Source organism: Equus caballus, chromosome 10 (assembly GCF_041296265.1).
Source record: "Equus caballus isolate H_3958 breed thoroughbred chromosome 10, TB-T2T, whole genome shotgun sequence".
NCBI lineage: Eukaryota > Metazoa > Chordata > Mammalia > Perissodactyla > Equidae > Equus > Equus caballus.
In genome coordinates, this window is record NC_091693.1 from 89,101,495 (window position 1) to 89,124,063 (window position 22,569).

At 44.3% G+C, this 22,569-nt stretch overlaps 1 protein-coding gene across 3 annotated transcripts in view; it reads left to right on the forward strand.

Annotated features, from left to right (window-relative positions):
* PDE7B (phosphodiesterase 7B) overlaps window positions 1-22,569 on the forward strand; it is a 294,049-nt gene that overhangs the window by 217,213 nt on the left and 54,267 nt on the right. For all 3 annotated transcript variants that reach the window (XM_005596942.4, XM_070225499.1, XM_014735201.3), the window contains one exon: window positions 3,344-3,427. In XM_005596942.4, the coding sequence (XP_005596999.1) occupies window positions 3,344-3,427 (84 nt within the window). The remainder of the gene's footprint in view (window positions 1-3,343; window positions 3,428-22,569) is intronic.

Genomic DNA, 22,569 nt, shown 5'->3' on the forward strand with positions numbered 1-22,569 from the left:
TTACTACGCCTAAAGGCCATCATGAGGTTTGTGAGTAATGGCTTCCAACACTGTCGCTGTAGTTATAGACCGAATAAACATTGGAAAGAAACTTCCAGGGCTGGGTTTGTCGTTTGTCGTCGTTGCCGTCGATTTGTTTTGTTTTGGGTTTGTTTAGGTGTCTTTGCTATCAACTTGCTGCATTGTTGTCTCTTTTTCCCAAAAGTGAGGTTGCATCATAAAAATTCTGCTTAATTAAGAGCTTGGGTAAATTAGTTGCCAGGTGATTTCGGTTCTGCTGAATAATATTTTCAATAATTGCTTTCATTTCTTACTTGAAAATAATAGACGCCTTGTTGATCCAGGACAGGATTTAGTTGTCTTACTCATTCAGCCCATTTCTACTGGTCGGCTTTTCGAATAACAGCATCCGTCTGATTGAATCTTGAATTCATCGGGGGGGTGGGTACCCTGGTGTTCAGTTTCCAGGAATCATGATGAATCTGTATTTGGCTTATGACAAATAGTAATCAAAGCTTACACTGGGCAATAAAAAATATGTTTCTCTGTACGATTTTTAATCCTGATAATAGAGGAAGGTGGTTAAGAACGTGGGGTTTGGACCAGCTCTGAGTCTGAGCACTGGCCCCACACGTACTAACCCTATGGACTTGGACAAACGATCAAAGTTCCATTGGCCTCCGTTTCCTCCTCTGTAAAATGGTCTAATAATGACGACACCCACTTGATTGGTGGTTGGGTAGAGGAGAGGAGATAACGTGTGTGAAATGTTCAGCACGGTGTGAGTATTCAACAAATGTTCACCATCACGTTAAGTTCTTGCACCTTATAAATTCCTCGCAACAACCCTGAGAGGTAGGAAAACTGCTATGATTGTGCTAATTCATTTAAATATTGGAAAACTAGACCTCAAAGTGGTTACTGATTTGCCTGAGGTCACCCAAGATGGCAAAATGCTGCTCCTCTCGGTGGCAGGAGCACTGGCAGCCTGGCTCATGGCTCTGCCTGTACCTGTTCTGCTCTGTGGTGCTGTCTCCTCGCAGTTTCTCTAGATCTAAAGTCTCATGAGACAGTGGCCTCCTCTGCCTTCGACTACCGGATGGACGTATGGAATAAATTCTGGCAGAGGCTTTAAAACCCACATTGATATTATACAGAAGTTTTCTGGGAAAATAGTCCTCTCAGAACTACAAAGTCAGGAGGAGCCCTTTGGTGATACTGAAAGACGATACCTGTGAAAAAGTGACTTCCAGTTAGTGAGCCTGGAACCCCCAGGAGAAGCCCACAGGGGTGACACAGGAGGTGGACCATCTGCAAGCCTGGCAGGCTTTGTACCAAATGAGGACGGTCTCATCTCTGCGTAGCTCTTCAAGTGCGTGTCTATCTCATGCTCATTCATAAAATACAAGTTCATTCAAAGGCAGAGCTGAACTTATGTCATTTTAACACGCTGTATTTTCTCAATGGGTACTAAAAGTGCAATTTCTATCATGTGAGGGGTTTATGATTTTTTTCATTTAAAAAACCAGGTGTGCACACTCCATAAGGTTAGAAAGCAATGGCATTGAGACTTCACCTTAAACCTGTGTTTAAGGACGATCCCTGCTAATTATAAGCTTACAGCGCTGTAAACTCAGGGGTCAATATAAGCCCCTGGAGGGGCCTGAGCCCAGGGCTGGGCCGCAGAGTGAAGAGCAATCCTTCACTCCTCTCAGCCGCTCTTTTCCCACCTATAGACCAGGGAGAACAATAGCGATTCTCCTCACAGGCTATTGTGAGGATCCAAAGAGAGAAACAAGAAGATAAAGATGCTTTGTCAACCCTTAGAGAGTTATAAGCAGAGGGTGTTCTGGATGACGGCTGAGCAGTGGCTCTCCTGTGCCCGCTGACCCTCCACCCCCATGAGCTTCCCGAATGCTGACAGCACTCCCTTCTTTGCTGTTGGGTTAGATTCACATCTTTAAAAGCACTTTTCCTTCTCGTCCCTCCCCCTCCTTCTTCTCTGTCTTCCATCAATTACAACACTCTTTAATGTCCACATGGCACTATGGTATCAGATTATACAAAGCAGTAAATAAGGCACTGATATAAAACTCAAGCACAGCTAGCCCAGGGACTCACGGCCCGCGGTTTATAAGCCCAAGTACGTGCAAGGCCCATCTGAGAAGGGTGTTTGAGACACTGTCAGCCACGCAGGTTCAGCCGACACGGCTGTCACAGGCCCTGGCCATCTCCAGGAGGTCGGAAGGGAGGGGAGAAGACTGTTCCCCCCCTCCACTCGTGGGCTGAGGCCCCCTCAGGTCTGGGAAAGGGTGATTTATGGAAGTGGACCCATTACTCCTGAAACTGAAACCTTCCGTGATTCAGTTCTCCCAGAAATATATGAAGTCTCATGTATTTTTACTTCTCTGATTCCATGTAATATGTACTAATTGGTGAGTTTGGTCTTTCTCTCTGTTCTCGTCAACGGAGGGGATTCACTGAGTCCGCTAAGTACCAGGCAGCATGCAGAGCACGAGGGAGAAATGCAAAGTGCACAGTAGGCAGGATCCTCACTTCGCAAGTGTGAGAAGGAGGTGAAGCCTGCAGTTATTGCCTGGCCGCGAGTGTTATTTTTGATTTTCCAACAAACGACACCTTGAAGTCAAGCAACTGAGGCTCAGAGCCAGGCTTACCGGAGGAGTACCTCATTCCACTCTACTTCACGACCTCCCTTGATAGGGAAGGCAGGACACACACCCAAATGAAAGTAAACACAGACATTAAAGGAAACACACAAATAAGTACTAGAAACTCTACAGACCACCATCCGTCCAAGCCTGGCTAAGTGTCTGAAGGGCCTGGATCCTGGCTGGCCCTCATCTGAGCAGATTCCAGAGCAGACCTGGGACACAGCCTGGGGAAAAAGGAAGGTAGACGACAGTCCGAAAACGATGGTGCTGGAACCAAGAGAAATGATGCTGTGGGCAATTAAAACTTCCAGTAAGAATACAAGCTATGATCCCAGGACACCATTTGTCCTTCCAGACAAGGATGCTTCATCTTGGCGGCCCTAGGAAGTGTGAAAGGCTATGGAAATTTTGTAATTAGTAAAATTATCAGACCTATCTTCCAGGCAAACATAAAAGAGAGCGCTGCCTCCTTTGCTGAGTGTTGCTGAGTTCATCACACTCGCCTTGTACTCACTCTCCTTCCCACATGGCGCCCTCTTAGCAAGGTGAATGGAAACCGTTTTTCCATTGGCGTCGGTACCCGTGACCTAAGTGAGCAGGAGAGTTTGCAGAGGAAAAGTGAACACACTTGGCAACGTTTTCAAACATTTGTTTGTCTTTTCTGTTTCCAGGAGATGTACGACTGAGGGGTCAGACGGGGGTGCCTGCTGAACGCCGTGGCTCCTACCCGTTCATTGACTTCCGCCCGCTCAACAGTGAGTAGTCAAGTGTACCCGGACAGGAACAAATGTTCTCGTAAAAGAATTCTCACTTCCCTCGGAACTGCGGAACCCTGGGAAGTCTGCCTTCCTTCCTCCAGCTGTCCCCTCCCAGCAGGGACTTAACCTTGTGTCTGCAGACTTCCTCGCTCCTGAAGTACTTCTGGCCCTGCCCGACCTCTTAGAGCTTTAGTGAGGGTCCAAGGAGATCATGTCAGCTTTAGAAATGTCCGTCTTCACAACTGTGGAGCCCTGGACAAGGAAGCTGTTCCTTTCATTATCCAGCACATTCTCTCCACCTGCAGCCAGGACTTGACTAGACGAGATTCTATTCTATTTTTGAAACCCCACAGGGAGACCTGCTCTGCAGCTGCCCCTAGGAACTGTCCTCTTCTGAGGTTCCCTTCCTCATTTAATCTATGTCACTGAGGTCTGTTCTTGCATTCCCAGTAAGACTCTTCACCCTGGCAGAGTTCTTTAGTCTACACTTGCTGCATCCTCCGTTACAACCCCTTGGAAGTTCCCTCTTTCCACCATGCCTGTTCATATACTACTCCTCCTTTGGAGTTTTGCTCAACCTCTGGCTCATAATTCTCTTAATCTCAAGCTCCTTTGGAAATCCAAATGAGTGACCAGTCACCCTGCCAGATTTCATGTCCTCTAACCATCAAAGCCATCCTTCACTTTGGACTTGGGGGGAGGGGAGAAAGTAGATAAATTTCACCATTTGCTCCAAGGTTTTCAGTGTTTGGTGCTTACATCCCTTCTCATCTGTAAATTTCACAGAGCTAGGTTGCACCCACAGAGTATTACTTTCCTTTGGCATAAACCAGATCAGCTAAGGAGGTAATTTGATTTACCTCGACGCCTGAAAATTTCTAGGAGAAATTAGAACTTGCTATTTCTGAGGCTTAGATCCTCAAAAGGCCAACAGTTTCTATCTCTATTTCTGTTTCTATTTCTCCTGGCTTGCTCACCTCCCCTGTCGATGTGCACTGTCTATTTTCTCAGCTCTTTCAGGGGCACAGAGACTGGGAGTAGCTCTTTCCATACTGGAGACACCCTCCCCCACTCAGCCCCCAAAAACACATTTCACAATTGAGTCTCTCGACCAACGCAGTATTGGCTACGTTGTGAGGAGCTCTGATGGTGCCTCTTAGCTCTCCTGACACCCCTGAGTGGGCTGTTCCAGCTACCGGTGGAAGTTACCCCATGGCAGTCTCTAGACTGATTTCCAGTCCCAGAAGGGCTCCACCAGGCAGGATGGGGATGAGCGAAGGCTTCAGTTAGTTCACTGCCTCGTAGAGACCAGGACTCCGATGGCACCACACGCTGAGCGTCACAGGGAGAAAAGAACCAAAAAGCTTCTTTTCAACAGCAGATGAGATGTTATATCATGGTTTCTAATATAAGGCATGAACAAATTAAGAAACAGGAGATATTTCTCTGTGATTCCTAGGTTCCAAATGATAAAACCCTTTTTTTTTTTTACCTTATCCTGGTGCTAATAAGCCACATCAACTGCTAATGATGGTTATCTTTGTAGGTGGGATTGTGGACTATTTAACTGTCTACATCATAGGTCTCTGTAACAATTGGATTTTTTTTCTTTTTTTACAATTAGCTTGTTTTACTTTTGTTACAGAAAAAGCTGAAAAATAACTAAAAATTTAAACAGAAACTGAATACAGATAATATTTCACTGTTATATTATTCACCATATAACAGATCGTGTACAAGCAGGTTCCACCTGTCATCCTCGTGCTGTAGACCCTCTGGGAACTGCCTGGTGCCTGGATGCCCCCCAGCCTCCTTCTCCCAACTGGGGGGCCCTCTCTCTGCCAGCCCCATTTCACCCCACCTGTTGCTTATGACCCTCCACCTGCTGAGTGACAGTGCTGGCCATCCGCCCTAAATTCTCTTCTCCTCTGCCCCGCACTCTGCTCTGGGGAACTTTCATTCACGTCTCTTCATCAGTAACACACGCCAAGGCAATATTCACTTACCTTCACTGCACTTGGCTTTGTAAGTGGTCTCAAATTTCTTTTTTCTAGCTGTATAAAACATATCTCTAAATATACTACAAGGTCCTAAAGGACACACTCTTTATGGTTACTGACCTCTCTGTACCCACTGTTAACTTACCAATTTATTAAAGAGTTCCCTCAGAAAGATTATATTAAATAACTATAAACGTCAGTCATCCCCTCGGTTTGACTGGGCAGTTCCAATAGCCCTGAGGCCCTCTGAGATTTTTCCTGACTTGTGGTACCACCCATTCCATTGTCTAGTGCCCCGTATACCTTGTTAGTGAGCTGAAACCAGGACCAATGACATGGCTGTAGTCTCTCTTCACAATTTCCGGCTTTAGCCTGCCATAAAGCAGCTTGTCACCAGGTAGCAGCAGGTGCGTGGATAGCTGTGTTGTATCCAGTCACTTAAGATACAGTGTATCATCATAGCTCCCACCACTTTATGTAGAGTCAATTCCATCCTGCATAATTTGTTTCACGTTCTCACCTTGGTTTGCCTGAGCTCTCCGTGTGGTCCTTCTGCCCAAAGGGAAACATTTTAAATATGACTTCATAAAAATTTAAAAGTAAGTCCCTAAGAAACATGTTGGGATTTCCTCCCAGAACTTTTATTCTTACCAACTGATTCCATTTCTACACAATAAATATCAGACTAGTTTAAAGTGATTTTTTCATTGCATTCACCTTAATTTTGAGTCAGTTTTTTCCAAGTATGGGCAGAGACCTAAGACTTCATTTTCCTCAACTGCTTGTAGTTTTGCTGTCTCTCCCAAGGTAGAATCTAATCTTAGGCTTTAAAAAAGAAAAAAATGTATAAGAAAAACCGACTCACCATAGCCCCTATTCCCTGTGTCTGCACCCTGCAGCCTCCCTTCTGAACTACTTGGTGAAACCACAGGGCTGCCATCCCCTGTCCAGATGTCCCTGGATGTTGCCCTCGACCACACACCTCAACATGTGCCCTGAAAGGTTGGAAGATGCATAACAAAGCTGCACAGCAACTTCTCCACTGGCCCCGGTAGCCACGGCCCCAACCTGTCCCAGCAAGACTGGCGACATCAGAGTTAATATCTAAACTAACTCCCATCAGAACAAAGTTTCTAGATGTTGAAACAGATAACTAGAACAGGGTGGGCAAATGACACCCAAGCACTGAAACTGCCTGCTTTGTAAAGAAGCTTTTGCTGGCACACAGCCGTGCCCGTTCATGCATATACCCTCCACAGCTACTTACATCCTACTGTGGCAGAGTAGTTGCGACGAAGACCATATGGCCCACAAAGCCAAAAATAGTTATATAAGGCCTTTTACAGGGAAAAAGTTACCAACCCCTAAGTGAGATTTTTAAGCAGAGTTAAGAGGGTTTTGTGACATCTCCATAAGCACATTCAGTTCAGTCGATTTTTTTGTTAATGTCATTTTTTTCTTTTCAATTCCTAGTGCCATCACTTTCAAGAGTGGACTCACATTGACTAAATTTACATGAGACAGAATTATAAAGACAGAGAACGTCTCTTGATTGCCCAGATTTTAAATTCCACAATTATAATCTCTAATTTCACAAATATTCTTCTGAAAGAGGTGTCCCTTCCCCATATTTTTGAGGGCACAGTACCACCATGCTCACGTATGTGTTGTCTATGTATAAGGGGACAATATATGCTTGGTACACCTGGCATTGTCTTGGTTTGCAGCTGTTGTCTAGGCATACTTATTAATAATGCCATCTTTCACTCCCAAAATATCCTGATTTGGACAATAAATTATAAGGCCAATGGATTACATGGTTTTCCCCAGAAAAGAGTACTTGAAGACACCACCTCTCAAATGTCACCTGTAATCCAGGAATAAAGACCAGAAAACTCTCCTCATAAGAGATCCATCCAGGTCCTTCCATTTCTCTGTTGAGAAATATGTAAGATAAAGCTACTTGTTAACAGCCACTTTCGTTTCCTATTTCTGTTTTATACAATTTAGAAGAGGGGCATCTATCTGAGTTTTTAGAAGCTCCTCTGGATGAGTGGAAGGGAACTGTCGCTTCAGCACCATTGTATGGGACACAGGAATCGCAGACATTTAAAGAGGAGAGTCATCTTTACACTTGGGCATGGTGGGCAGGACCGAGGGAGAGAGAAGGATAATTATTTTTATTTACGTGAGGCACAACACAGAGACCTGGAGGTGGACAGGAGGGATGGGAATGCAATGGCTCTGTTATCCCAATGCCCATTTCCTCTAGATTTACTTCATTGACTAACTCTGTTTGGGGGAAACGAGAGGAGAAAAGGTAGAGCAAAGTGTTCAGAGACGTGTGGTCACAGAGGTGAGTGTGGCAGACGCAATTACAGTTTTCCGCGGCGCAGGTGGCTACAGTGGCCCTTCTGCGCCTCTGTCTGCAGGTTTAATATAATCAGTAGCCTGAGTAGATAATGACTAGGTGGAGATGTTCCCGTGGCAACCACTTCAGAGCAACACAATGCGATTCCACACTCGCCCAGCGCAGGAAGCCATGTACAAAGTGAACGTCCCCAGCGACTGCAGAGCTTGAGGGAACGCAGAGGTTTCAGCTGGAGGTTTTAGGGCATCAAATATCAGGCGCCACAGAGAGCCTGGAGCTCCAGACCAGCCCCCAGGCTTTGCAGTACCAGGTTAATTGGCTACTTGGCTTTTCGTCAGTTAATTTACTAATCTTGATCTTTAAAGTTCTGTTCGCCAGATCTGCCTCTCCAAGCAGGGCTGTTTTAGCTGCACAAGCATGAGATAATTTCAGTAAAAGTACAAAAGTATTTTTCTTTGCCTGTTATTTCCGAAATAGAACTTATATATACAAATAGGTAAACATATATATATGCACATACACACACACCTTTTTATGAAGAAGTGACACAGAGACGCAAATCCTTTTTAAAAGCTGCCGTCTAAGACGTATTACACCCTGCAGAAAAATAAAATACGTTCACGGAAGGACTGTCCACCAAAAGCCATCCAGCATGTTACAAACCATCTGGTGCTAAATGATAGTCCCATCTTAAAGACAGAAGGATAATTTGCTTATAAACTTCGTTTGCTAGAGAGAATTCCTACCAAACGGTGACAGTCTTTCAGTAATCTTAAAGATAACTTTTAATGTTCCCTATGAGAACCTGTCAAAATGTAAAGAACCTAAACTACCATGTTACAGGGCAAGATGTTGTTTAAGGATACAAACTTGCAACCAGTAGGTAAATAAGTTCTGGAGATCTAATGCACAGCATAGCGATTATAGTCACATGAGAAACTTCAGCGTTGCTAAGAGACACATCTCAACTGTTCTCACCACAAATATTAAATGGTAACTGTATGAGGTGAGAGAGGCATTAGCTAACGCTACTGTGATAGTCGTATTGCAGTAGATAAATGTGTCAAATCAACAGGTTGTACCCCTTAAACTTACACAAAGTTACATGTCAATTTTATCTCAATAAAAAAATTAAAAGAAAAATTTTAAAAAGAAAGTGAGAAAATAAAATAAAAACATCCTTTAAAAAAAAGAATGTTCCAGGGTGATTTGAAAGAAGTCATGTGCAGAGGATGCTTTCCCACCCTCCCCATAACCCGCCCCCAGCCCTGTGCTCCCCAAGCCGAGAAGGGAGGCGCCAGTTGGGACCAGCTCAGACTCTCATGAGTGCCAAGGTAACCCCACAATTTCAAAGTTCAATATTTGCCTTCCTCTAGAAGAAGGCAAGACATTGGTTGTGGTTGTGGTGCCTTCTGACTCTCTTGGATCATGCTCCATGATGTGCGCCCAGGGTTTCTGGCGGCAAGCTCCCCAGCACTTCAGACACTGAAGTGCCAGACCAGCAGGCTGGTTAGCCACTGAAATTCCACTGCATCGCAGAAGACAGCGCTGGTGGTGTCCTTACTCATTCCCTGTCACAATTCATTAAGAACCATGGATGGAGCACCTCAGGGGGTGGGCTGGGCCAGGTCCCGGAGACAGAAAGATGAAGGAGATGCAGCCATTGCCTCCGAGGAAGTTACAGACATAGGCATATACATTTTGAAGTGATGCGATACATCCAGTAATGCACGCATGTATAATAAGAGCATCCATGTATGAGGAACACGGATGGTTCGCAGGATTCAGAGGAGAAGGTGATTAACTCTGGGGAAGACGGGGAAAGGAATAATTAACTCCATCTTGGGGAGTTTGGGGAGGCTTTCTGGAGGAATTAGAACATGAGCAGTTACCGATGCAACGATGAAGTTAAGGAGGGCTGTCCCCTACGCTAAGGCCAACTTGTGGGGCCATTCTAAAATGTGCTTCGAGACCTAAGGAAGCAGGAGAGAGTCGTCAACAATTCTCCTCAGCTGGATACGAATTTTATTGAAAGATGAAGTATTCAAACAGGAGCCAAGCAGAGAAGTCAGGAGAGATCATCCAGTGTACCTGACTTTCTGGAGAAAACCATATGCAAAAAGAAATAATTTTGACTTTCTAAAGCTAGACCTGAAAACAGCTATTGCCTTCTATTTACCTGGCTGACATCATTTAATGGATTTCTTTTTTATCTGAGTGAAGAAAAATAGAAAATTGAATCAGGAGCCCAATACTTCGTCTGGCTTCTCATTCATTCATTCAACAGACAGGACACCCACTGTGTGCCAAGCAGGCCATGAAGCCAAGATGCCCTGAGCCACACCGGTGACCACAGGGCTGGGATAGCCTTTTGCATGATGACTAGCTCGTTCCTCAGACAGTGATGGGGCTGGAGTCTGCCAAAGACACCAGGTGCAAACATCTGAACAATTCCTTCCAAGTCAATGAGGACTGGGGGGAGCAGGTGGGCACCTGCTACATCCTATCCCTGGGCTGAGGATTCCGAATGCTTGAAAGGAAACTGAGATGTTCCTCTACCCTCAAAGACCTACCAATCTCATCACGTGGACGCTAGACCAAGGACCATACAAGAGTGTAAATGACGTAGTTCTAAAATAATGGACGCAGACAGTAAATCAGAGACTCGAGAAGGCAGAGAAGACAGAAGTGTCCTGAGCAGGAGAAGAGTGCTTCATGGTCTTGTGCTGAACTCCGAAAGACAAGGCAGAGTGTTGACTGGCTAAGGAATAGCCTAGAAGTGAGACTGAGCAGACATACGGGAGACGTTAAATCATCAAGTAGAAGAAAGTCCAGACAGTAGTCAAGTGTGTTGACTAGAGAGAAAGCAAAAGGCCTGAAATGCAAGATAAAGAATTTGAACTTTATTCATTAGGCAAAGAGGGTCACTAGAGAATTTTGAGAGAAGCACGAACAGCATGAAATAGTGTATAAGAAAATTAACTAACACTCATATGTAGGAGGGACCTACTCAATTAATCAGGTGGCAGACTGTGATGGCAGGAGACATAAGCCGAAACTGTAGAGGTGATGTGGCAAATAGGAGATAGAACCTGATGATACTGAATAGTGGGAGGTCCAAGTGTTGGTCTGGCCATCTGACAAATTGAAGATGAGGCGAGGGGTGAGGAAAGATGTGAGCTCAGTGGGGACAGGTCGTTGGCAGGAGAGTCAAGTAGAAATATTCAGGAGAGAGCAGGACATAAGGGTCTACAGTGCAGGTAAGAAACACCTGTTCTGGAAGTCCTACTCAGGAATCACAATCATCTATGAGCCATGTGGCCAGAACAAGTATCACAAAATCATGAACTACTTTGTTCAAGGGTCCCAATAATTGTAGTTTATAATAAGTTTGATTTAGCAAAGCACAAGACTGTCGATGATGAAGCCCACAAGGAAGTAAGTCTCACCAGCAATTTATTTTCCTCTGTGAGAACCATTCAGACACCACCTTACCCCCTATCGTGGATTCTATTCGGTACAAACGTGGCTGCTTGTGTCAGAGCCCAGCGGGTTCACTAACTCCCCTGAATACAGCACAGAGAAATGACAATTTCCCATGGCAGCACTTCCTGGAGTAAAAGCTTAACCCACTGGGAATATTTCTGGCCTAGTGGCTTCTTCGGATTTCTGGAGACAGTAAAATACAGAGGGAAGCAGGAATGAATTAAGTTTCTTTTGACTGAAGTTACCCTGTGAGTGGCTGAGCCAGAACGACTTGTTTGTTAAATAAAATTAAATTCAGTTTCCTACCCAGAGCAGGCCCAGCCTGTCTCTCGTGACCTCATTAATAAACAAAATGAGGGGTTACCTTCTCTCATTGCCATCCTACCCTCAAAGTTTGAAAGGATCTGAAAGACTCACCATAGCCCCCATTTAGCTACGTATATGAAAAACTAGAGAGTGTTCCATCCTTAGAGTCTGTGGCATATTCCCATATTGAGATCTCAGAGTTGACACACAAGATCGAGAAGATCTTTTCTCTGTAACTACAAACCAAATTGCCTTGGGGCATTGAGGTGGTTTATTACGTATAAGTAACATTAGGAGGGAGGGAATAGGATCTGCCTGAGGAAAGTGGCAGGAATTAAGGACAAAAGTCCCAAAGGGAAGGTGGCCAATGGCACTGCACCCAACAACGGCCACCACACTAGCTTTGAGATGGGAGGTGCTTAATCCCAGACACAGAACGCTGAGGCCAGGTGTGGATCCTTTGAGGCAAGACTCCCCAAGGCTATGGGTCTCCTGAAGGCCTGGAAGCACAAGAGGGCCACTGTGACCGTGGGAACGACAGAGGCCCTTCACACCCGACCACAGGCGGCTTCTCTGCCTGGTCCACCTTGGTTGCCCACCCAGAGCCGGCCACAGACTGTGCTCCCGGTGCTCAGTGCACACTCTAAACCCTGGACGACAGAGGAAGCTGATGGAACGATGAAGAGCTTTGAAGTCAGACCCGGGTTTGAATCCTGCTTCTTTGGTGAACGTGGGAAAGATGCCCGGACAACTTACTGTCCACGCTTACAGAAGGAGATTGTAACACCAGCCTCATTGGGTCGCGGGGAGAGGTAAATGAGATCAGCGTGTCCTGCAGCCTGTCTTGCTCCTGAGAGGCCCTCAGTAGATGTGGTTGAACTTCGGGTCCACCTTCTTCCTCTGCTGAGGGTGCCCTCACCAGCCACCTCTTCCCCTAGGAAGCATCTGTTCACCCTTCGAGCCCTGGCCCGGCATTATGACCTCTGTGAAGCTTCCTCAACCCCCCAGGGGACTAACTCACTAACCATTTGCTCCTCTGTCCTCCCACCACTTCTCTGGGAAAGCACTCAGCACGCTGTAACTGCAGACTCTGAACCTGAATCTCTGGATGGTATATTTTCAAATGTCCTCAGGTGACCCGATGCAGCGAGCCTGGCTCTGTACCCTTCATGAGTATTTGCGAACCACCAATATAGGTCAGTCATGCCACACAGACATTACATCAAAGAATAATAATAGTAGCTCATACATGGGGACCCTTAGGTTCTCAACACTGTTCTAAGTGCTTTGCCCAGATTGGCCCCTTTAATGCCCGCAAGATCCCTGTGAAGTAGGCACTACCATTTAAGGTGGGGAAACTGAGACCCAAAAAGGAGAAGTAACTCACCCGAGAAATAACCCTTTAGCCAGGATTCAAACCCCAAAAATACACAGAGCACAAGCTGTTAGCCATAACGAACTATAATGGCTCTTTATAAATAAATCTTAATGTTCAAAGGCAGCACATGCGTGCAATACAATTCCTTTTATGTGCCATATAAATGACAATTACTCATATTAAATATTTTTCTTACATTATAATAGTCATTTTCTTTTTATAGTACATTTAGACTATTTCCTTTCTGGTATGAAACTGCTTCAATATCCTTGAGCAAATATTTTTATAACTTAATGAGAAAATATGTGATCATACATCAAAATACTAGATTTCGCAACTTTTCAACTGTATTTTTCAATATTCTCACTGCTTTGGCAGAAGGTGCCAAATGACAAATTGCTCATTTCATCACCCGACCTTGTGTCCTTTGATAAGAAAGAGTAGGGAGTCCAGGAGACAACTGAGGACACTTGTCAGCTGCCCCAAAAGAAGAAGGAAATGGAATCACTACTGTGACAAATTGAAATCAGATTTGAGGCTGCCACTGGTTTCTTTAATTTTTCTTAGGGAGGACTGAGTTATTTCCTGTCACGCAAACTGTGCATCGTTGAAAGAAAGCTTCTCAAAATGTTTGTAATACATTGTGTAAAAGGAAGCAGGATACAAAATTGTCTATCTTAAAAGGAGATTTCAGTTACGTTTTTAAAAATACCCCGAATTTTAGTCAGGACTACTTCTAGATGATTATTATTTCCTTATTTCTACTTTTCTATTTTTTCCATGATACGCATGTATTTCTCTTATAGTCAGAAAAAAATAAGATTTTGTTAAAAAGGAAAAACTCAGTGTAGACAAGAAATAGAATCTTTTTTTTCCTAAATAAAGTAATATCAAGATGCAGAAAATGAAGTTGCAGCCATGGGCCATAAAATGTGATTTCCTAAGCCACCTGGAAAACCGATCGGAAAGTGTGAAGCTGGGCATTTATCACAGCAATGTCCAGCACTTCTCAACGACGGCTGGTCATTTCAAGATGGAATTTACGCCAAAGAGCGTGAAACCAAAGTTCTAATTCACGTTTAAACAGCACTTTACATTTAAGAAAGCTTTTAAATGAGATCTTTCAGCCCCGTTTCTCACCTTTACACGCAAAAAAACAAACCCAGGGAGGCCAAGTGCAAGGTAATAAAAGAGTTAAGATCCAGGATTCAGGTCTTTCGACAGTTTTTCCACTCAAGCACACGGCCTTCCTTATTTAAACTTTACCTTAAATATATAAAATAAATGTTACCACTTGAAAACAAGGATCCCCCTGAAGGTGGTGGCAGCTGGCGCCCGAGCAGAGCCCGCGGCCTGGGTCTGGATTCTGGAGGCAGCAGCTGCCCAGACCTCTCTGTCCTCCTGCCTCCTGAGCTGGAGAAGCAGGACTGGAGAGCCCGTCTTCACAGGGTTATTGTGGAAGGTAGTGAGTAAACGTGTGCAGAGGGCTGGCCCCGTCCCCACCCCAGTGCAGACTCTCCGCAGATGCACTGTTGCTATTGCATTCTTCTGTTCCTGTTTCTCTCTGCCCATCGGCAGAAGCTCTGGGAAGAGTGTATAATGGGCAGCAGAACAACACACTTGCCTTATGTTGAGGAAGGGAGTAATTGACTAACCCTTCTAGGTTTCTCATTCTTTCACTTATTCATCCTTTCAACAAATATTTCCTGAGCTCCCCCTACAGAGCCAGACCAGTCTCCTTCCGAAGGATGGTCGATAAAGTGGTGCAGAGAAAACGGCCGCTGGAGACGTGGGCATAGGAAAGGCTATTTGCAAGACGTTGAAGCAGGCTGGAATTATGGTGAGAAAGATCCAGTTGAGAAAGAACAGTGGCGTATACGGGAGAGAAAAGTCATAACTGGGAGGAGATGTCCTGCAAAGGTGGGCGGGGACTGGCCTTAGCAAAGGAGGCAGCTCCTCCAACAGAACAGGGGGAAAGAAGGAAAAATGGCTGCAGAGGGAGAAGTTTTGTTGGCTTTGTAGCAGAAAAGTAAGGCATTTCCCCTCTAATGACTTCCAGTTTCTCCACGAGGTAGGACGCGATGTGGAAAGCAGTGGAGACAGGGTGCTGGAGGACCCTCTGAGCTGGCTGGCTGTGCATCGTGGCCCAGAGACAGCTCTCTGCTCCACCTGGCCCCCAGCCCTCAGCAGCAGAAGTGCCACAGCTGATGCACCACTAAGAGGGAAATTCCAGCACCAACATGGTGGCCTGGCCCCACCTGTGTCTGATGTCTGTGACGTTGCTTTCCCTTGTCACCACAGTGGGGGCCATCGTAGAGAAACCTGTCATCATTCCTGCCCTTCCCGAAACACAAGACTGAAAAACAAAGACAGTGATGACCCCAGGTGGAAGACTGCTGTCTCTTCCTTGTTCTTCTCTGTGCTGCTAGGGTCATACAATCTATAAGGAATGTCCAGCCAGGAAAGCAAGTGTTGTCTCTGTCCTGCGCACCCACCCCGCTACCATCCACAGGGGGCAGTTCATTGGGTGCAGAAGCTGTAGCTGCAGCTGCTTTATTTCTAGGCAGGGGATGGGGGATGTTTGCTGCTTGCTGTCTGCCCCAGTGCCTCTGGACCCTGTGGAAATGTGAAGATTTCTGGCCCCTTTTCTCCCAGGAGCTGCTAAGAACTTAGTCAAGCAGCACGTCCTCACCTGAGCATAGTCTGCAAGCCCCAGAAGCCTCCTCCCCTCTCCCACCTGCCGTTTTTTGACCATCCTTGCCCGTGAGGAAGGAAAGTCACCCATCTCCTCTCTTGTTCTTTTCTCATTCTTTCACTTTGAGCCTTACCATGTTAGTTCTATTTTCTATTTTGGAGACAATTCTTGGTAAAGACCAGAAAGGTAAAAATCTATCCAGAAAATGCTCTCATTGGAAGACCTGGGATAAAACTTCTTGTTTTTTTAAAGAAGAAAAGATAAACGAGATAAAACAATTCATACTTATGGAGTGACTGCTGCATGCCAGGCTGTGAGCTATAAGAGAAAAAGGATGAAAAGACATTCTGGGAGGGGCTGCTGCACAACTCAGATGAACATCAGGCAGGCGCCCAGGAGGCTCCAAGGGAGGGAGCCCTGGACCTTCTAGGAAGGAGCCCGTGGAGGAGTTGGCAGTGGCACTTGGACACTGATTGCATTTTTGCAAGTGGAGATTTTTTTTAAGTGTATTCAAAATAAAGACGAGGGATGGGAAAACACTAGGTTTATCCAAAGGGAGAGTGCCCCGCATCCCAGGCAGGCAGTGTGGAAGGAGGGAGTTGCACAGTTGGAGGGAAGGTCATCAGAATTGATGTAAAATTAGGCTGAAACTTTTACTGAACGATAAGGTTTGGGTAGAACCAGGGACTGTCCTGAAGGCCAGTCATCTACTCTATAAAAAATAAAATGGAGAATCACCAAAGGCCTGTGAGTAAAGAAAGCAGGCTTCCTCTCCCTTGTGTCTTGCATGGCAAGTAGTTGCTTCTTCTTAATATTAAAACTAAGTCACAAAGAAATGACCAGTTATTCCTGGGTCTACTATGAAATGCATTCTCTATCACTTCAACATCTTCGGTCCAGGCTTCTATACCTAAGATCAGGACTTCTTTATCAAAAAGCTTTACAGAAACAGCATATACTGGTCTCTGTGTTCAGTTCTATTCCAAATTTGTTACAGAGAAAGTCCTGGATCTCAATCTAGTAACAGCACACAATCTGTAATTCTAACTCTAAAGTTAGCTGAGGGTTATTGGAGGTGTTCTATGTACTATGTTATATGTATAACTTTATTTATCCCTCTCGACCATGTAGTAGGTTCTGTTCAATATTATTATCCTCAGCGGGCACAGGGGGCAATGGGGGCACTGAGAGGATGCAGGAGTCTACACAGCTGTGGGACACAGTCAGGTTGCAAAGCCACACAATGGCTCTAGAGGTCATCCTCTGCACCCCTCTGCTGAAGGATCCACCGCCCTCCCTGGGGCGGGGAATGCATCCTCCTTGGCAGGCCTCCAGACACAGTAAAGGGCTGGGTCACTCTTTTTCAGTTGCTTATTCACTCAATAGATGTTTAATCCACACTACTGTGTGCAGAGACTGTTCTGATCCCTTAGCTCCAGCAATGGGATAGAAACAAGCTAAGCTCCTTCTTTTAAAGGACCTCTTCTCTTCCAGTGCTGTCTCTGTCACCTTCATCCCTTTTGACTATAGCAATAATCACTCTTTAAGGGGCAATATTAGGTCTCTAAAATGTCAACATTTTTCTGGATACCACTGCCAAAGGATCTTAATATTCATGCAAAAAAACACTTTCACAGACAAATAGATCATAATACTTCAGAGGGAAATGTCTTAAAAGATAAGAGTTGATTAACACACTGAAAGACAAGCACGTTCTAGTCAGCCGAATGTGCTCTAAATTGGGAATTGACAAACATGGATAACCTGTTTGGAAAGAATTATAACCAAAAAGTCCTAACACAAATGCTATTTGGGGGCATAACTTAGTTTTTCCCCAGTGACTCATGACTTCTCAGAATCTTAGAATGCTTCAGAGTCAATTATTTTAAACAGCAATTGTTAACTGGAATTTCAAAATAATCTTTGTGAACAGTTTAGCTTTCTTATTTTTAAAATTTCCATTTGTTGAAACTAGAAAGGCCAGTGGTGCCACCTGAGATTTTGAAAATAATCTAAAGCAGTGGGTTTTTATTTTATCTGTTTGGAAATGACTAATAGAGTAACACAATGGATGAATTTCATCTAACATTAATAGCTGGATAAGTATGAAACACCCACTATATGGAAATTAATAATAAGACATGTCACCCTAGTCTTCTGACAGGAATGTTCTCTTAGAGTATTGTTGAGCTCTCTATTTAACAGTTCTCACCACCTTAAATCACCCTTTGGTGTTATTTTTTAAGTGTCTTAAATAGAGAAGGAACACTTTTACTCCTTTAAATGATCATGAAGAGGTTCTGGTCACCATTTGCCAATGGTATTAGTGGCTTGAATGATAGGAAAGGTAACACAAGGTGATTTAAGGACAATTTCAATTACATAGGAGAAATGAGAACTTGGACTGAAGCATTAGGACATTCTTAAATTCCACTCCTCAGACTGTGGAGTGGAATTTTCAATGGGGCTGAGAAATATGTGCAAAGCATCAACAAAATAGAATCTTATTAGAAAAGCTATGCAAACAACAGAACATTAAAATCTCTTTGCCATATAGAGTTCAATGACAAATGACAGTGTCATGTGCACACACCTGATAAGAAGTTCAGGCCCTCTGATTGATAGGAGTTTAATGCTGTATCTCTATCTACTTCCCTCTCAAGACCAATGGAAATCAGTTTTGCTTTTATTCCCATCTTATATTAACGGAGTAGAAGCTCCGTAAGGAAAGGAGCTTTATTTTGCTCACTGTTGTAACCTGGTGCCCAAAACAACACTTTGCACATAACAGGGGTCGATAAATATTTGTTGAAGAATAAGCAAATTATTTGTTTATTTAAAAAGACTTGTTGCTTGTTGACAGCATAATCTATTTTTACTAAAGAAAGATAAATTGTACATAATATCTTGACAACAGTAGCTGGAGAGTGTGCCCTGTTACAAGAATTTTTTTAAATAAGAGTTCAATAAGGAATATCTTCATGAAGATTATCAATATTATGTGGTCTAAGTACTATATCACATATCTTCCATTCTACTTTTAAATTATTTGTATTTGTGATGTCATTAATATTTGAAATGCAGTATTTAAGACATATTTTAGCAAAAAGAAAATACGTTCTTTCTAAGGAACAAATAAAATGAAGATATAAGACTGGATCATCCTTTGCCCATAAATGGTGTTTTACAAGCCTGAAATCTTCATTAGTGTATATCCTTCACAACAGTATTTCCCAAAGCACAGTATGCATACCAAAGGGTACACAAGAGGATCTTAATGTCCCAGAAACCACCCCTTTTCTTTTACTTTAATAGTTGCACATTTATTTTAATGTGTAATGGGGAAAATATAATACCACATCCAATCTGATGTTTTATTGACACCCGATTGATATAAAATACATTTAAGTAAAAATAGATTTATTTGACTTAAAGGAAGATATTAAGTAAACAGTGGTGTAGGCAGATATAAAATCAGTAGTAATGGCTTGTGGATGACCGAGTTGGGGAAACTTTGACCTTGGGCCCTGCTCAGAGCAGTGAGGCTGGACAGAGCAAGGGCTGTTCTTGTAAGGAACTTGCTGTGCTACAGACTGGAGTCTGTTACTTCACCACGTTTACCAGCTAAGCTTTTACCCAGGAGAATGGCTTTTAACCCTCTCCGACCCAATGCCACCTTTTTATAGCACACATTTTATAATGCTCTCCTTTCCTATCTTGAAAGGGAATCCATAGCCTATTTGTTCACATAAGAGCCCAAAAAAAAACAAACTAAGGTCCTAGCTATATTATAAAGCAGAAAATACAAGAAAAACAATGTGTGTCTTAAATAGCGTGTTCTCATTCTGTGAATGCTTGGGCGCAACCACCCCACAGGGCATGATGGTGTAGTATGTATCGCAGCTACCTGCAGAATCACTCTGACTGTGGCGTACGAATGCAGCCCGACGCAGGTGTGCTCTGTCCGTAACACAGTCAGACTGCATCAGCAGGCTGGCCACTGGTGATGTCCTAACCTCAGAACAACTCCAGCGGGGTCCTGCCCACCACCTGCCCTGCCAAAATTACATTCCTCCCTTAGTTAGCATAGTAGTTGCATTGCTGGAAAGGGACTGTTAAGACCGTGCAAAGGAGTACTTTGTGTTTCTATGTTAAACCTGGAACAGGCTTAGGTTCCAGGTTCAGGTGATAATAAACAGGCTTTTCACCCAAGTGACTTCCTGAACAGTTATTGAAAAGTTGAGTGAGATACAGGACAACTGTTTGCTGTGTGGAACTGTCCCACACTCTTCAGAACAGCTAGATCCCGGGATCCCTTCCACTAAATGCCCCCAACGGTTCCCAGATGCCTCCCACACCCCCCTCATAAATCCAACAGCACTCTCGGGTTTATTTGTAGCTTAATTAAGCTCCTCATGACTAACTAATGTGCAGGTATTAGTCCACTTCGGGCTTTTTATTCATCAGTGATACTTTTTGGTTCTAAAGTATCTTAAACATAACAGACTAGCCAGCTCTCTGGATTCTAAAGCTGTTACGACAATGTTCTAATTTATTCTATTTTATTATTGTTGCAGAGTTTTATTCTTTATGGCTTGTTGTTAACTGTAAAGTTTCTCTTTTGGCTTAAAGTTGGTAAAGAATAAGTATTCTTAAAGTAAATTTCAGGGGCTTTGGTTGCTTTTAAGAAAAATATTTCAGAGTTGGGGCTCCTGAAAAAAATCTGAAACTCAACCTAACTGGAAATCTGGTTACTGAAAATCAGATACTTTCTGAATTATCTAAGCTTCCCAGGGCTGCAAATGTTGACAGCATAGCTTTCAAAGCAGATTCTTGGCATAATTTTGAGTGGGTTTTGACCAAGTCATGCTGAGAAATTTGCAACTGCAGCATTCACTGGGGTGTACAAGAAAGAAAAAAAAATTAATGAAAACTTTCCAGAGCGAGGACCTTACACTTAACCGAACTTCTGAAACTTACGCCCTGTTGTGATCTTTCTGACGCTTTGAGGAATCGTTCTGGAGTCTCCAAATAGCACACTGTTCGCTCTTCATTCTTAAACAGTGTGGAATCTGTCAACCCATCAGGTCATCAAGAGGGCAGACTGAGTCGTCATTACTGAGAGGGACGTTCTCCAGGACACCGCAGAAGCCGGGCAGATTGCTTTTTACCAAGAGCTAAGGCCTGGCGTTTTGATAAAGAGACTGGTTTCCGTTCGTTTGGAATGCTGGCTCAGCCCATAAGCTTGAACCAAACACGCCCCCCACAAGTTACCAATAACCAGTTGACAACCATCCCATTAATTCTTAGCTGAAAGCTGATCATTGGAAATAACCAGCAGGGCTTTATTTGCAAAGATGGAAAGTTTAAAGCACTTGCCTCAGCTCAAGATAGAACCTGATTTTTTTTTTTAATTAATTCTACTGTGTGCGACAAAGAAACGGTGTCAGTTAATGAGAGGCGTGGGAACTCTCTTTATGCCTGTTCTTCTACTTGTTCTAAGGTTTTTTTGCTGAGTCCCTTGCCCTTTTGGAACTCTGTTTCTCTGCTTATAAACCTGGAATAATGATCGGTATTATTAGCTCAAGTCATTTTGTTGAGAGACCTGGGACCCCTGGGCATAAATCAGGGAAGTCTTTCTTTGACTTCCACTCTTTCTCTCCCTCATTCCACTGTGCTCAGTGCTGGGGATTAAAACGTAATCAAGGCAGAGCCCGTGCCCTCAAGGAACTCACAGCACAGAGGGGGAGAAGGAGGATGACTGAGGAGTGATCGGGTTCAAGGTCCACACTTGAACCCGGGGGTCTCCTCTAGGCCAAAGGCTCTTTCCTTGGATCACAATTTGTTATTCCATCTCATCACAGTCTACTGGCTTTACCTAGTTAGACAGTCCACTGGCTGAGACTCCAAGTAGAGCCGTAGAATGATGCTAAACCTGGCTCACCTACGGGAGATGGGACGAACAGAGAGAGAACGACGGCACTGTCATGGTGCCATGGCTGCTCTTGGAGATCCAAAAAAGCACAAGGGCACTGTTTGTTATCCAGACACACTAGCTGCCTGCTAGATAGGCAGCCAGGGGTCCCAAGAGAGTGCATATCTCGGCCCCCCACCACCCAGGACCATTGTTTTTGACTATTACCTCCCTAGAGGAACAGGAGTGAGCTCCCCTCTCAACAGGGAACACTCTGAGGGAAGAGGCTGTGTCTTCGTCACCTTTGCACCTGGCACTGCCCAGTGTCTGGATCAAAGTGAATCCTTGGGTAATGTTTGGAGACTGAAAGGAAGGAAGGAGGGAGGGAAGGGGTGGGTGAGCTCTCACGCGATGGAGGACAATTCCTCTCTTTGGTCACTCCACGAGTCCTTAGCTGAACTGATCGTCTAGCTACCAAGTCTTTGCTTCCCCTTCCCCGCTGCCCCCTTCTTCAAACAAAGCAATTAAAGTCTTCACCCTGAGCAATCCAGCGCTAATGAGCTAGGGCAGAGAAACCTCGGCACCAACACTTCACGTATTTCGTAGTTCATTCCTAGGCCACCCGCTTCCACTCCTTGCCATTTGCATCTCCACAACTCCAACTTGATCAGGCTCTCTACAGCTGGAGCACATTATGTGTATGTTCACATTTTTTTCCAGCACAGGCTTCTATAAGCTTGTTTTTAGGGTTCTATGGTCTCTATAGTCCTAAGAACAGGAGCATATTTCTTACCGACAGCTCTACCCATGCGGTTAGGCTTCCCCTCATCTGGAAGGGCATGCGGGACCCAGTCCACTGCTGAGAAGAACCCGACCTCACCGATAGCAAATCTCAAACCCACATGGGATTGAGAGGGTGATGCAAAACATTCCTTCCGTTTCTTCTCAGATTGGCTTTCATTGGTGCAGAGGCCACCTCCATGGGTGCT